Below are 17,406 nucleotides of genomic sequence, written 5' to 3'. Positions count from 1 at the left end.
CTTTGTCGATAAATTAGTAATGAGCTTTGTTAGTTTTTTCTTCTTATTTGCGAGAATTGTTGATAAAATTCTCTTTATCATAGTTGGAAGAGTTAAATATTTTTATGTTTTGTTTTAAAAAAAATCTTCACTTTTTTTTTATTCTTTTATGGTTTTATTATGGTATCAGAGTCATGATATCCTTCTTGAGAAATCATTCCGGTGAGAAATCAGCATGTTTCTCTTTCAATCCCCTCCTCCAATGAATAATCAATCTTTCAATTTAGTTCAAGATCCAATCAATTCCTATTACTTCCATCCAAGAGAAAATTCTACCTCAATCTTGGTTATCTCTATTCTCACAAGAAACAACTACCATTCATGGAATAAATCATTCACTATGACTATAATTTCCAAAAATAAATATGAATTTCTTACCGATAATTCTGTTTGCGCTTCCTTCCGGCAGTTCCATCCGCGCTTTCTGACAGTTCCGTTTGTGCTTCCTTCCAGCAATTTCGTCTGCACATTCTTCCCGTAGTTCCATATGTGCCTTGTTATTGCAGTTCCGTCTACGCCTTCTTTCCGGCAGTTCCGTCCGCGCTTTCTTTCAACAGTTCTGTCTACGCTTTTTTCCGGCTCTATTTCAGCAGTTTCATCTGCACTCTTACTGCGCTCTATGCGCTCTCTCTGAAGATCGCTACTTGTTCTTTTTCCATCAAGCACAACATTTCCTTTTATGTTTCTACATCACCGTGTCACACGCGTCTTCCTCAACCATTTCATCAGAACCTATCTAATCTGTGGATTATTGACATCTTCCATCCACCAGCTTGCGGGGACATATTAAATTCTTACTATATTTTGATTTGTTATTTTATCTTTTTCTTCTAGAATTAAATTTTATTAAGTTGTTATTTTATGTTTATTTTGGTTATTTTACCTTATTTTAAAATCCAAAATCAATTTAATAATTAGTATAAATAGATAATATTGTTCTCCCAAAATATTAAACAACAACAACATACAATAAAAAAAATTTATCTTTTTTTCTTTAATTCTTTCATAGTTTTATTAATATACCCAAAAAGAATTTATAACATATTATCGTAGGCTAAAGTATAATAATGATATTAAGTGATAGTAAAATTTAATACTCATCCTAAATTAAACTAGTTATAAATATGAATACATAATTTGCTATGTGATGTCGAGAAATTAGTGTTTTTTTACCGAAAAATAATTATATTATATCGAAACTAAAAATTATTTATCAAATAAAAATATATTAAAGTTACTATATTATTATTAAAAATTTAATTATTTTTCTATGATAAATTTAAATATTTATTTTATTATCAAATATTTGATTATTTCAGTATATAACTTATATAAATATACATAGAAATATAGTGATTATTTTGGTTAACATAAAAATTTAATCTATAAAAATTTAATCTATAATTAGCACATAAGGTAATATAAGAGGGGAACACAAGATTCTTCTTCCAATTTTACACACATACTTCAATATCATTATTCTTATTCTTATTAGCTTCTACATACAAAGACAAATTTACCCCTAGTTCCTACAGAGCCACATATACAGCTTGTTGACTCTAATCTACTTCAACAAGCTTGGGCTTATTTTCAAAATTCTAGTGCCTTATTCCATATTAACATGCAATACTATGTTCTTTGTTATGGGCACACAGATCCTATTACAAGAAATTCAAGATCATACTATAGAATTTAGTATTACTAAAAAAAGAAAACTTGTCTACCATAAAAGGAAAAAATTTAGTAACCTATTGTGCTAGGGTGTTTTTCAAAGGGCTCTTGCTGTTCTGTTGAGATATTATAGATTCAAAGGCACCAACCAATGCCTTAACCTTGCTCCTCTGAATCTCAACAAGTTTATTTGCAGTTTCCTCAATCACATTGTTCATCAATGCCTCCCCATATTTCTTTCCCTTCAAATTATTCCTCAAAACAACACCTTGTGTAGCTTCACCCTTAGCATTATTCCACGACATGCTTCCTCTCTTGAACTTTAGCTTCCTTGGATTGTGTCTTTTCTCAGTTTGAGTTTCAACCATTTGCCTGCTAAAGATCTTAACTTTTCTTAACACTTGGCCCTCCTCCTCTTTAGAGCATGCAATTTCATCTTTTCTAGGCTTGTCATTCTCCTCAGCTTCCAAAGTATTATTATTGTTCACATTTTCCATGCATGCAATTCCATTGCTTCCTGAAGAAGTATCCTCCCCAAACTCAGTGGTTGCTTTTTCAGTTTCCATTCCGCGTTCTTCGGATGAGGATTGAGTGAGTGGTGAATTGGAGAGGGATGATTCGGTATCCGGGCTTTCATTTTGATGATCGGATTGCAAAGTTTGGCTTTCGTTTTCAACCTCGAGAATATACAAAGTCTTTTCCTCAACCTCATTGTGTTGTGGTTCAGGATTTTCTTTTCTAGGCTTGGTTTGGTTCTTGAGATTAGAGGCAATTTTCAGGCTTTTGTGCTTCCTTGCATTAATACTTGGAATTCTCTTGAGAGAAGCTTTCAATGATGGCAAAGAAACTCTTGAAGGTGAAGCTACTGCGGAAATGGCTTCCCTCTTCTTTTCGATCTTAATCTCCCTGCTCTTACTGCCACCAAAGTCCATTGAGGAATTCTTAGAAACCGTTTTCCTCGTTGCCTCCGCGTTTGCATTCACAGAAATCACATGCTTGTCAGACAACTCAATATCTTTTGAAGAAGGCTTCTTTGATGAAGTTCCAATTATTTTCGCCGTTGAAATCAGTGGAGTCTCCTCCTTCTTGGAAATTTCTCTTGAAGAAGTTCCTTCCCTCATTTTCTTGGCCAATGATGTTCTGTTCCTGTTCATTGGAACTTCATTCCTAATTTGTTTTTGACTGTCTGAAGTATGAGAATTTTGGACCATAGATTTAACTGATTCGTTGTTCTTGAACACTGATATCTTTTGCATTGCTTTTGAATCAAGCGATGCTCTGTGCTTGTCAACAAAGATAGTTACCCCTCCGATCACCTCTTCCGAATTTTGCCGAAGAATTTTTCTTTCGCCGCTTTTAGGAATAGAAGGTCTCTTCTTTGCTTCAGTTTCCTCATTCTTCCCAAGTTTACAATGATCATGACAGGAGCCAGTGGAAGATCTTAGATAATGAGGAAGAGCTTTTTGTTCACCAATTCCAGCACTTAATTTTCCGGTGGAGTGCCTTCTCAATTCACCCCGACCGGACATGGTTACTTCTGTAATCATTGCTATATCGATGTTCGAGGGAGCCATGAATCAGATAGGAGATGAGGAATGCAGAACAAGATTCAGAGCTTGACCACTGAAACAAGGATAACAAAACTACCTTAGAATGATGCAAATACAAATATAAAATACAAAATGGAAACTTATGAAAATGCCTATTAAAACAGAAAACTAGAAACAAAATGTGCATTCAAAATTTATAGTCATAGTACATAATTTAAGGGTAAACAATAAACATCAAGAATGGTAAGGTGACAAAGCATGAAACTATATCAACCAAAGTGCAGCATATCATGAAAAATACTTACTACCTCCAAATCAAAATCTTTGAAAGTTGGAGAAAGAAATTTTTTTTAAAAAACTCAATCTCCATTTAGGGAAAATATTTTATGAATGCTTAGCAGAATGCCAAGGCAACAGCAGAGTTACTTGTTTTGCATCTGATTCTTCTCCATAAAATCTAGGATTCTAGAAATACACACAAATTAAGATTACATGAAACAATAAATGCAACAGCAAGAAGCCACAAAGGCACAAAAATCTTGTAAAGAAGCGATAGCTTCAAACACTAAAATAAAATAAAAAAATAAAAAATATTAAAAAAAGAAGAGAGAGGCTCCATTCAATAAACTACTAAATTTTACAAACATGGCTTTGAAATGGAAAAGAAAATGATACATCTTGAAAACAATTAAACATATATTATATGAGTGTATAAATTATGCACCTCTAAGCTTTAATTAACGGTACCTAAATATAAAAGGCATTTAAAGTCACATCACCAAAGTAACCTTTCATCTAAGGAAGAATCAGTGAAGAAGAAGAGGAAGAACAACATCAATAAATTCAATCTGGGAAATTTGAATTACAAACACTATAATCAACTTGAAATTATTACAGCAGATGATCAAATGCATCAGAACATTCATTCAAAACAAAATCAGGAACATGCAGCTCCCTTTTCATGCAACACCACACACACATTTGAAGAAAAAAATCATATTCATATTCAGAAGAAACCATCACCTTGAACTGGTTCACCAGTAACAAAAGCACATCAGAAAAATCAGACAACCATAATGCTCAAGCAATGTTTAATTCTTCACAAAGCACCACCGTAAACAAAACACACCCAAATGAAGCCATAAAGAGATGTATAAGGAGAGTAGCATACCCATCTCAATAATCCAATCAAGATCATACATTTATGCGAACCCACATGATAATTTTTGAAGCTATAACGGGTAGTAGCATTTACCTTTTGTTATATACAGAGTTTTCAGAGCAAAAAAAACAGAGGATGCTGCAACAGAAAGAGAAGGAAAAGGAACAGAACGTAACAGAGTGAACACTGAGCCACTCCTTTATTTAGTTGGGATTAAAAAAGAAGGATTTTGCTTTGAGATTTGAACTGCATGCAAAGCAAGTAACTGTTTCTAGTTTGTTTTGTTTCCTATGTTTCGGTGAACTATGTTTCTTCTTCAGTGCGCGTTTGTTATAAGAGAGAGAACATTGGATTTCTATTTTTTTTTTCTAAAAACAAGAGTAAAAATATTATTTTTGGACCTTTTTTGGGGTCCCATTTGAAAAATCTTAATCAAAATTCGAAATTTAATGCACCAATATTACTAGTTAAGGGGAAAAAATCTATTTAAAATTAAATGGCATGCAATTAAAAACGAAACTTATTAATTTGGAGTTGGTAAAATTGTAAAGATATTTGACAAAAAAAAAATCTTTACATGAATATTAATTTTGGTCGTTGAAAATTAATTTTGGTCATTGCGATTCTTTTTCTATGTTTTTTCAATTTTGGACATTGAATTGTCCTTTTTATTTTTTAATTTCAAATTCTGATTTTCTGTAATTATTAACATGTATTTTCAAAATGTATACTCTTTTTGGAGTTTCTTTCTTCTCTCTATGTTCTGTTTATAAAAGATATATTCTGTTAAAAACAGAAAAAGATAATCTTTAAGAACAAGTGAACAATCTTGCAAAAATGCTCAAGCAAAACGACTTAATGAAACATGTCGTTTGGGACGTCTCAATTATCTACCTGAACTTTTATGTACAAGTTATAAAAAAAAAAAGGACATGCAAACTTTTCGTAATTCCTATGAGCAAGACACGTATGTCTTTTTCAACCTAATAAAAGGACTATGTCCTATCTTCCTTCAGATATTATAAGAAACTTGACCTCCGATATGCAAGGACAAGTTAATTAGAAAGAATTAAAAACTAAAACCCAACAAACAGCACAATATGGTTTGTCAAATAACTAATAAGGAATCTTCAAGGAAACAACTAATAAGGGAAGAATCGACGTGTGTTTTTGTCATTTTCGAAGATATTCTTGTTGCTCATAGTGCTTCAGTCCTTCTCTAATCTCGTTTCCAGGCTTGTAGAGCTAACAAGTTTTATCCCATTTAGTAGATAGTTTTAAGCAAGATGGTGAAAAGGACGCTATAATTTTATGTGGCAAAAAAAAATATCTTTGAATTTAAGGTCAGATTTTATCATATTGTCATTAGATCAACTATGTTATATGAAATGAAATATGAATTTAATTTTAATGCACTGTCAGTATAAAATAGTTTTACAGGTGCATCCAATTACGTAATGTCACATAGTAAAAATAATTATCTTTTACATTAACTGCGTGAATCATTATCCAAAAAAATGGATGTGATTGTACCACTGTGTAAAACGTTTTACATTGTCAGTACATCAAAATTAAACTCATGAAATATTGGCACAAAAGATGAACATGAACATAAATTTAGTATATGATAGAATAAAAATATTTAAATAGAAGCTCAGATTCGAATCTTGTGATTTGAACTATGGCTCACGGCCAACTAATAGTTAGTTAAGGTCCCAATAGTATCAATTTGTTGTGTGTTTTATTTATGTTTTAAGGTGAATTTGCATCTCACATCTAGATGTTGAGACACTACTAATCAACATGGTAATTTTGAAATTACTATTGGGTTGTTTCCACTACTATACTTGGAATATTATTTTCAGGATGGCCGATAAACAAGGTCAATCATTTTTGCTAGTGCACGTTTCAGGTTCAGGTACTTCACTATGTTATTCACAATATTTATTAAAAGGATATTTAATGGAAGAAGCCAAGAATGTTTCCTACTCTAATACCTTCATATAAGACAATACAATCGTGTATCACACACATCATGCACTCACTATTATTATAATTTAATGATATAGATTGAATTGTAGAACAGATGCCACTCTCTTATCATTCATAATCATATAATTTCCAAGTGGTAGGTAGTGTACTTATAACTGAATCATGTGTCAGCAAATTGCATTTCGGAATCAGACTAAATTGATCCCACAAAGAGAATCAGCTATTTTATCTTCAGAAAAATCTTAAATCTCCCAGATTGCTCTGCTTCATGATCTTGAGAAAGTGAACATATCAAGACATACACACAAAATAGATATCACAGAGAGCAAGACCTTCAAGCAGACAATAACAAGACAAACAATTCAATAGGTACATGCATACTTACAACTTTGCAAAAATAGTACAACTAAAACAAATGCTGCATTATAAGGAACATACATGTCTCTACACACAGCAAAATAATAGAATTTTTTTCATATTGATCCACTTGATAACTACACCAGATTTGTTCTTCAGAAGCTCCAAAACTAATGGAGCATCCATTTGCAACAAGGAGAAGGCACAAGCTTTGATTCTTTTCCATATTCACTCTGCATGCTTGGTAGCGGTCAACAAGGTTATGCTAAAAACTGAATCCACAACCTCCAACATTGAAAGAGGAATGACCAAGCTTCTAAATGGCAAAGTCGGCTAATTGCAAGGAAATCATAGTAGATTAAGGGGGTACTAGACGAAGAAAGACAGCCTTCGCCTTCTTAACACTGCATTGCAATCTCAAGTGATAATTTCCCTGATGAGCCAATCCAAACTAGGATATGCAAAGTACAAGATGAGAAATGATGGGAGAGCAAACACAATGGTAATAAGTATATACAGAGCCAAAATGGCTGCACTGGCCGGTATTGCATATAAGACAATCAAAAGAAATACGATGATCAAGGGGAACTTTGCTGTCAAGTGAACAAATAAAACCAGGGACTTGCGAATAGATGTATGCAGTCTTTCCATACTGAGGTAGTTACCAGTATTGTGATGAAACCGATTGGAACTCAATGACTCTGGATGGAGAACTTGTCCCCTCCTAATGTTGCCATGGCTTACTTGGCTTCCTGTAGCAAAATTGTCCCTATTTGGAAACACTAGATGATGATGATGATGATGATGATGATCCCCATATGAAGTTGAATGGGTCTTCACTCTATCACCATTCATACTCTCAACCATCCAAAGAAGAAAGTAGTTCTTGTGAGGGAACTTCAGATTTCCCCGATAAACTAAACGGAAAGATAGAAGGTTGCACCATGGGCAGGAGATAAAAAGTGGAAGCTGAATTGGAAGTGTTGGAAATTTAACCACAGCCCATTGCAGTCCCAGGATGCAATTTTTACATAGGGTGTGACCGCACCACAAAACATAAGGCACATTTTCGACAATGTTAAAGGATTCCCAGCATATTGGACATTCCAGTCCTTCTTCTCTGCTCACAATAGAAGTCTCATCGTCGGAACATTCTGAAGTAGCATGAGATGGCCTTGCACAATCGTTTCTCTGACCCACACTCCCAACAATGCAATTCGAAGCAAAGTTCCACATACTGAATCACAGTGGGTAAAACAACCAAGAAGAAAGTATCATTTTGACCTCATTGTGACAGTTAACAACTAACCCAAATCATCAAGTCCAGAAGCATGTCAAGGGGTACAGAGTAGTCTCATGGTTAATCCTAATCCCAAAATAAAAATTATCAGAACAGTACATTAATGTTTTCATGCAATAATGAGAAAAATGCCATCGACAGAATCAGAAACGAAATCATGTTACCTAATCTTATACATGCACTTGACACACTTTATACAATCATAATCAATCAGGAAACAAGATCAAATGTCATGATTAGTAATCCATATCACTACATCTCTTATACATGCATTTGACAACTTCTCACAGCATGATTAACTATAAGTACAATACCCTTGTGGTTTGTGCTACTGTTAAATATGAATGTAGTTCCCTTCACTTTTTACAAAACAACATAGCCTCAGAATGACAGAAAGCAAAAACTTTTGAATTTGGAAGCCTAACAAGTAACAACATTTGAGACCAAGATCAATCAGTCAAGCATCATACAGAATGCATAATAGAAAAAACTACACAGTTGCCAATAACCTATTAACCTAGTAAGAAATTAATCACAACAGAACATGCATTTGTCTAAAAAATAAACAATACATAAAAACCTAAATATCCCACTAATATCCATCTGAATAATCAAAACAAGGGAAAAAAATAGGCTTCAATTCCTCGACATTTCTTCAACCCCCCACCCAAACAAAAAAAAAAAATCGAATCAATGAGACATTTCGTCAATCTAATTAATTAGTTACACAATCCAAACAGCGGAAATTGGAAAAAAGATTCAGAAATGCAAATGCCGAACGAGCTGAATTGAAGTTCAAAAATCAATCGCAACCCATCAAATAAAAGAAAAAACCCTAATAAAAAAAAAAACGAATTGCTGCGCAACATTGATGAAATTGAATGCACAGGAAAGAAGATAGATGAGTACCAAACGGTGGAAGCGATTGCAAGCAACAAATTCTGAGGTTAGAGAACGAAAAAAAGGTTTTTTTATTTTCCGTGTCATTGTTGTGTGTTGGTTTCTCTCTCTACAGAGACAAAGGTTTTCTCCGGAAACATGGAGCAGCTTCTTCTCTTCTCTCTCTGACTGAGATCTTTCAGCCAAGTGGCTCCTAAAACGACACCGTGTCATTCACCCAATTCCTTTCTTCTTTTTAGAACTCCAATAATCCAATTCATCATTATTCATTTTTCTATTTTTGGAAAAAGGGAAAAAAAAGGGAACAAACATCAGAGATATTTTCTTCTACTCTTTTTTGTCTACATTTTAAATTTTTTGTTTTAGTAATTAATAATATAAAATTAATTTCATTACGTTTATACCTTTTATAATAAACATAAATACTATTTTAATTGACAACCGTATATTTTTAATAATTAATAATACATATTTTTTGTTTTATTAATTAAAAATAATTTAAATATATAATTTTATAATTAATAATACATGTTTTAATTAAAATATATATTTTATGTTAAAATTATTAATAAAATATTATATTTTTATACTTTAACTAATATTTTTATATTATATAGTACTAATATTTTTTAAAACAATTTATTTTGATATAATTGTATATCAAATACAATATTTAAAAATAAGATTTTATTAATTTATTATATTAAATTTACAAAAATTTTATACATTAATTATCTATCGAATCAATAAAAGTTAACTTAGCCTTTTTATTTATGTATAATTTTTTTTTTGTTCAGACAAATTGATAATTCTTAATCCTCCTAAATATTACAAACTCAAACACATTATACACTAACACATATACTTAAGGATTCTATTCGTCACTATTTAATTATTTCTAAAGTTCGAACTCAGATGCAGTATATTAAGAGATATCATATATTGTCACTTGACTAAAACCTAAGGCTGATTTTTATAAAAAAAAATATCAATATTCAATCAAAACACTATCTCCATTTCCATATTAAAAATAATTTCTGAAAACGTAGGCTGGTTTATTTTTATATAAAAGAAATATTGGTGTTTTTTTGGGAAATGGGATTATTTGGTATAATTACAGATGGGTGGATTTTGTAGGTAAAAAGTCAACACGTGGGGGGCGTGTTGGACACGTGTCAGCATCCTGGCCAACACGTGGGGGGCATGTTGGACACGTGACAGCGTATTGGCCAACACGTGGGGGGCGTGGTGCAACACGTGAGGGGCGTATTGAGTGAGTTTCACAATACTGTAATACACTTCAAATATCAATATTCAACCAAAACACCATCTCTATTTCCATATTTAAAATAATTTCTAAAAACGTAAGCTGCAAATTTAATTTAATTTATTTTTGATTAATTTAGAATCGAATTTGAATTGTTTAAATGGACCGATAAAATATTAAAGTCAGATTCCAGTCTAGTCAAATCTAACTCGGCCCAGTCCTGTTGTGTGTAACCTGGCTCATATATTCCTTGAAAATTTTTTTTTTTGTCCACGGTATCCTCTAACCCGACAGATTAAGGATTAATCCGTCGCGAATCTGAGCTTTATTTAAGAGTCTGTTGCTGGCCAATGGGTTGCTGCATGCACAAGGCGGGATTCGAACCCCCAACACTTGCTTAAACGGACGAGTGAGCTGACCACTCGACTAACCCAAATTGGTTTTAAAATATTTTAGGTATGGGGATATTTTTCTTTTTTTTTTTTTAATGAAGATGGTTGTTTTTTTTTTTTTTGGTCATTGAGATGGTTGCTTTTGTGATCATTGAAAACCATGGAGGCCCGAAGCAAGAAAAAAACATTGGAAGCCTTATACACTTTTTGGTGAAAAACAATATTTCGACTTTAGAAGATCCAAGTTCAGGTCTATATAGAGTTTTCATGTAGCATTGTTATATTCCCTAAATATAAATGAGAATAAGAATATAGGACCGATGATATAGTGTTATTATTTTTGTTCTCTTTTTTTCTTGTTTACAAAATTTCAAAAAAAAAAACATACATAAAAAAAAAGTCTTTTAATGTTTGTTTAGTAGTCATGCATGATTGTTGTAACCGCGGGTAAACATGCGCAAAACTGTGGCACTTGCATATTGCGGCGGTTTTTACATTAGATGTCACAAAAATCAAAATACTTATTCAGCGGTATTTATACCATCGGTTGCTAAATATTGCCGTGAAATTAACTCCCCACACCAATAGCCAGAGTGGTTCACTCAACTGCCAGTATTTGATTTTGTGACGGTTTAAAATCGCCGCTAATCATAAAAAACCGCCAGAATATTTGTACTCTCTTGTAGTCACATGGGTATCATCAACTATTCAACTTTGCTCATTTGGCATTATTATCCCCATTTTTGTTTCCTCTATCATCATACCTTCTTTTACTTTAATACAAAGTATCTTCAGTGCTAAACAGAAAATGTTTCCTTGCAGTATTACCACAGTTTTGTTGTTTTATTATTATGATTTTTTTCCTTTCTGTAATTAATTACTATAGTTTATTACAATGACTAATGTATGTTGTATGAATTATTAGTCTAGACCAGACAGGCCATGCTAACATGATCGATTGATGAAATGTTGTGGCATGCATGATATTGAATTATTGATATGATGAAAGCAATGACACACAAAATTAAATACTACTTGATTTAAAAAAAAAATTAAAACCACAATTATATAGAGAGAATTAATGTAGATATAAGCAACCCTAAGAAATTAAACAAATTAGAAAACTTGATTTGAACATGGACCACTTGAAGAGAAAATAAATCTAGATCAACCTTAATAGGGACAATTTTTTATGATGGGGACCAAAATCCAAGATGTTGGACACGATCGAAGAGAAAGCATAGTTGATCTGGCAATTCAAGCTATGAAATTTTCCTTTCCAATAATCAAAATAAATTTGATTTTAATGTATTGACAGAAGAATAAAATATTTTATATAATTTTTAAATTATATCTGATTATGATTATTTATGCCGTTAATATAAAAAATTACTATTTGTTGATGTGAGAATTATATAATTAAATGTATGTTTAAAACTGATTTATATCCAATTAATTTCTGATCAAATATCATGTGCTATGAGTAATTTCTATTTGAATAGGATTGCTTCTAATAATATACTAACCATAGTAAGTTTATGAATAACTAAAGGCTTTTGAAAGCCTCACCTCACAAGAAAATTTTAATGAGTTAGATTATTATATTAACAATAAAGAAATTAAACAATTGCCGTTAATTAATTAGTAATTAAACAATTTATAATTTTATATACAATAATATACTCAATATAGATTGAAGCTATACATGCAAAAACTTAGGGTGCATGGTTTACCCTAAAGGAAAAAAATAACACAAGATAGAGATTGAGTTTCAACATGTTTCATTTTTTCACTGTGGAGCTTGATAAGAGTGTTGAATAAAATTTCGTATAAAATGACATTATTAGTGGATTCAAGGGGAACATCATAAAACTTTTGTCACTACATGTGTGTCTCTCAATCATTGATTTGTAACAAGAGAAACTTCAGTTAATTGTCGCCTAATTAATACGAGGCATATGATAATTAATATTTCTCATAAGTTTATTGTTGTAATTCTTTATAGATTTATTGGTTTTTTTTATCTATAATAAGTGAGTTATGTTATGTGTATACCAAAATTAGCCACCTAAAATCAGTCATTAGTATAAAATATATATTGGAATATAAATATACATTAAAAATAAATTAAATCAAATATGTATTTATACACAAATACATTAATGACTGATTTTAATGTATAAATAATATTTTTGATAATAATAAGTTGATTACAAAATTATTATATTTATTTTGTCAAAGGATTTCTCCTTTCATTGATACTAGAGTCATTTTGAAAAATTAAAATTAATTTTAAAATATGTATAATAAAACAAACATATCATAATTTATTCTTGAAAATATTCAAAACAATCCCAACAATTTGTAATCTTTAAATAAATAAAACTCTTTATAATATTTGAATAAAATATTCTTAGATGAAATATTCCTTAGAATATAATTCTTTGGAATGTTCCTTTTTTTTTAACTTTAAAACGACACTTATTATTTGAGATATAATAACCATCATGTTGTTTTTTATTTTTTGTTTATATTATAATATATAATATACAACATTTAAGTTGAATAATAATGGTGATAGGAAATCAACTTAGATTTTCTAATAAGATTTAATTATTTTGTCGGTTCTTATAGTTTTATTCAATTTTTAAGTTAGGTCCTTATATTTTTATTAATTGAATATTCTTAGATTATATCAGATTTTGTAATTAGGTCTCTAACATAATAAAATATTAGAATTAACGAAATATTCTATTAAACTATACAGAATATTCGATCAAGTGTTAAGTATATTCGTTTTGTTTAATAAAATATTTTGTTAATTCCAACGTTTTTGTCACAGTAAAAACTTAATTATAAAATCTGATACTCAATCAAAAAGAAAAAAAATATAAAAATTTAATTAAAAATTCACTAAATTATAAAAATCAACAAAATAATTAAACTTTTTGATAATTAACTCATTAATTTATTTAAACATATAAGTATCGAAAATTTAAATTCGTTTTTTTATATAATAATTTATTGATGAATAATAAATTTTTAAATAAAATTATAATCGGTGACAAATTAATTCTTGAGTTAAAAACTAAAAAATACCATTAAAAAAAAAATGTTGGGGTGCCAGCAATTTTTAGGATTTATAGTCATCAAATAATTATTAATAAAATTTTTAATGGTGTAAAATTATTGTATGAAATTTCATCCAATAATTCACTCTTTTTTATTAATTACATACTAGCCAAAATTTGATAAAGTTGCTTACCCCTAAATTTTTTCTTAGAAAAAACGATGAGATGAAGTAATTAATGGAGTGGGATTATCCGTAGCTCGCTGGACCAATCCCCATGGAACAACAAATTAAATAATCAAATTAAACAAAGGGATAATTAAATTGGTTGTGGTAGCAGGCAGTAATAGTAATAATAAGTGATAATGATTGATGCAGTATCTTCAGTGAAGGACCGAAGTCACTCCATTTCTTGGAACTTGGAAGTTGGATCTGCCTTCGTACCAATTTTGTACTTTGACGTAAGCATCTCTCTCAAACACGCAACCTCTCAATATTTTTCCAAGGTTAAATAAAATCTTTTACCACTTAGTAAATAATTATACTAATATCTCTTTGCTTATTATATATAAATAGATTTGTTGAAGAAGATAAAGATTGGTTTCAATTACATTATTCCTTCTTTGATTTTTTCCCCTTAGTAACTATCATTTTCATAATCAAAGAGAGGCCAAATCCAAATCAAAAACCAAATTTGTTTTGTGATATGGCAATGAATACGTTGATTGTCCAAATGCACAAGTTGGAGAGCATTCAATTCCTTCAATTTCACTACAACTAAATGAGAAGGAGAGGTACAACATTTTTTGAAATTGTACGGATGCAATGAAAATGACTTAACCCATTATTGAAGGACCCACCAAAGATAACTATTTTGTTGTTTTCCAATTATTTGGGGAATTTAGACTTGTGATTCTATCGCCTTGTTCGTTCACAATTCAGTCACCACCACCTGAATGTTCCAGAAATTAAACAAATTAAATTATATACCAAGTGAAATGTATGTTATATGATGCCCAATCTTTTTTCTTTTTAATTTTTGGGTATCACAGGCTAAAGATCAAGATAGATGATGATAATTACACTGAAAAAAAAGTATTTTTTAAATAAAAAATAAAAACCTCGTAAGCAAATTATTTTTCATGGATTTGATACGGATAAGTTTAACAAAGTAATCTATTGCAATATTTAGTTTAACGACTAATGAGTTGTAACTCAAATGACATCATTTTTTCATTCTTATCCAGAGGTTTCAGATTCGAGTTTCACTCATAATTTTAAAAGAAAAATATTTAGTTTAATGGCAGTTATTTCCATGATTGCTAAAGGCTGTTAAAAGTTGCCACAAAACAATTTAGCATCATAGCATGGAATAACGGTTGGTCAAGTGCCACCGAATCAATTTGCGACGGTTTAAAACTATTGCTAAACCATAAAAAAATTGTTACTATATCCGTTGGATGTGTAGTATTAGGGGTGTACACGGCCCGGCCCGGCCCGAAGACCCGGCCCGGGCCCGAAGGATTTTGGATGGCAAAGGGTCTGACCCGAAGTGACCCGGGGAGGACCCGAGAAAAAACAATGAAACCAAGAAAGGATATGAAGCCGGGACCGGGCCATGGCTCGGGTCACCCAGACCCGACCCGGTGGCCCGGCCATATATACAATAATACAAAACACACACATTACAGATTTGAAATTAGGGATAGGGGGCTAGGGCACATTCAGATTTCAGTCACTCCATTCTATTTTTCATTCACTGCCTCCCTCAGAGCTCAGCGACTGAGGCTCACTCCCACACCCCCAGTTCCCACTCCCCACTCCCCACTCCGGCACCGGCAGTCCCCACTCCCCACGGCACAAGCTGATCTGGTGACCCCTGACCTCATCTTCTCTCCACACGGGCCATTCCTAGTCTCGCAGCACGCAGCCACGCACCAGGCAGTCGCCCACTCCTCTCGTTCTCGTCTCTTCTCAACCTTCCTTGTTCCACCCCAGTTACCGGCGAGGGTCTTCGTTCGACTGACGACGGTGACGACCTACGGTGCTGCCCTGCTTCTCGGTGATGTGAAGTTCTTCTCTAATACTGCCCCGCCGTTGCTCTACTCTGCTAGTCTTGCTCCTTCTGCTCCGCTCTCTTCTCCCGTCTTCTTCTCAGGTCTTCTTCTCAGGTAAGTAATTAATTTTATTAATTAATTTTATTATTTCATTAATATTCTGATTAAGAATTAGGGTCTTTGAAACAGAATTTGTGAATTTAGGATGTGGGTGTTGATTTTCATTATTAGAACTCTGATTTAGTGTGGGTGTTGATGTGTATTTAGCTGATTTTTGTTCTGGATTGTTGTTGATTACTGATGTGTTTAGTGAATAGTGATTCTGTTATTAGTTGTTCTGTGTTTACTAATTTTTTACTGATTACTTGACTTCCTATTAGTGTTTTGTTCTTCCTATTAGTGTTTTGTTTTGATTTTGTGTATTGATTTGGATTAGGGATTTGGTTAATATAATTCCTGAGTTCCTGTTAGTGTTTTGTTCTTCTTATTAGTGTTTTGTTCTGATTTTTTGTATTGATTTGGATTAGGAATTTGGTTAATATAATTTCTGTTAGTGTTTTTTTACTAATTTTTTACTGATTACTTGACTTCCTATTAGTGTTTTGTTCTTCTTAGTTCTTATTAGTGTTTTGTTCTGATTTTGTGTATTGATTTAGATTAGGAGTTTGGTTAATATAATTCCTGAGTTCCTGTTAGTGTTTTGTTCTTCTTATTAGTGTTTTGTTTTAATTTTGTGTATTGATTTGGATTAGGAACTTGGTTATAATAATTTCTGTTAGTGTTTTTTACTAATTTTTTACTGATTACTTAACTTCCTATTAGTGTTTTGTTCTTCTTAGTTCTTATTAGTGTTTTGTTCTGATTTTGTGTATTGATTTGGATTAGGAACTTGGTTATAATAATTTACAATTTCACAAATAACTTGGCAATTCAACATCTTACTAGAATATAACTTGATAGCAACGACAGTTGAAGGCAAGCAAGTAGATGCAAATAAGTGAGAGTGAATTAATCAGAGTTTAGAATTTAAATTGGACTAAGCAAGAGCAAGAGTAGTTTCAACAATATATGAATTTTAGAAGAAATAATCTCTATGAAGATGGCATACATAGTAAATTGAACTATGGAATTCAACTCAGTGGACCAAAAGCAGTAAATTGACCATATTTGGAACTGAGTTGATTTTGAAATTGTTTCAACTTTAGTCATGTAAATATACCATATCAGGTTATATTTGACTTCTAAAATATGAATCAATTCAACTTGAATAGATGGAGTTTCTGAATCGAACCAAATCAATTCTATTCAAAATTTCAAAAGGACTAAAATTAATCATCCCTTTCAATAATTTCTGTTAGTGTTTTTTTTCTTCCTATTATTAGTATTTTATTCTTCCTGTTATTGGATACAAACAAATAATGTATTGGTTGACTGAAAAATTATGTGTTCACTATGTGTATTTGTCTTGTTTTCAAAACTTTTATATATGAATTTAATTGAATATGTCAAGTTACTATTAACCTCTAATGAAGATGCATATGATTTTTTACCTTAAGGTACAAACAATGGGAGGAGGAGACAATTGTGTTCCTCCACCAACCATCGAAGAGGACAAAACAATAGAAATTGAAGCTGAAAATGTTGGTATT

The 17,406-nt window shown here is 31.5% G+C and overlaps 2 protein-coding genes across 2 annotated transcripts; both read right to left on the bottom strand.

Moving 5' to 3' along the window:
• Window positions 1–1,493: 1,493 nt before the first annotated feature.
• LOC130973797 (uncharacterized) lies at window positions 1,494–4,740 on the bottom strand. The gene is made up of 2 exons (XM_057898460.1): window positions 4,516–4,740; window positions 1,494–3,333 (listed from the first exon to the last, which is right to left on the bottom strand). Exon 2 carries the CDS (start codon window positions 3,282–3,284, stop codon window positions 1,788–1,790), a length of 1,497 nt encoding a protein of 498 aa, XP_057754443.1. The 5' UTR covers window positions 3,285–3,333; window positions 4,516–4,740; the 3' UTR covers window positions 1,494–1,787.
• A 1,739-nt stretch (window positions 4,741–6,479) lies between these two features.
• LOC130973088 (uncharacterized) lies at window positions 6,480–9,217 on the bottom strand. Its single transcript, XM_057897487.1, has 2 exons — window positions 8,981–9,217; window positions 6,480–8,137 (listed from the first exon to the last, which is right to left on the bottom strand). Exon 2 carries the CDS (start codon window positions 8,005–8,007, stop codon window positions 7,189–7,191), a length of 819 nt encoding a protein of 272 aa, XP_057753470.1. The 5' UTR covers window positions 8,008–8,137; window positions 8,981–9,217; the 3' UTR covers window positions 6,480–7,188.
• Window positions 9,218–17,406: the final 8,189 nt, after the last annotated feature.

Source organism: Arachis stenosperma, chromosome 4 (assembly GCF_014773155.1).
Source record: "Arachis stenosperma cultivar V10309 chromosome 4, arast.V10309.gnm1.PFL2, whole genome shotgun sequence".
NCBI classification, from domain to species: Eukaryota; Viridiplantae; Streptophyta; class Magnoliopsida; order Fabales; family Fabaceae; genus Arachis; species Arachis stenosperma.
The sequence above is the reverse complement of the archived record's forward strand: the minus strand, read 5'-3'. Positions and strand labels throughout refer to the sequence as shown.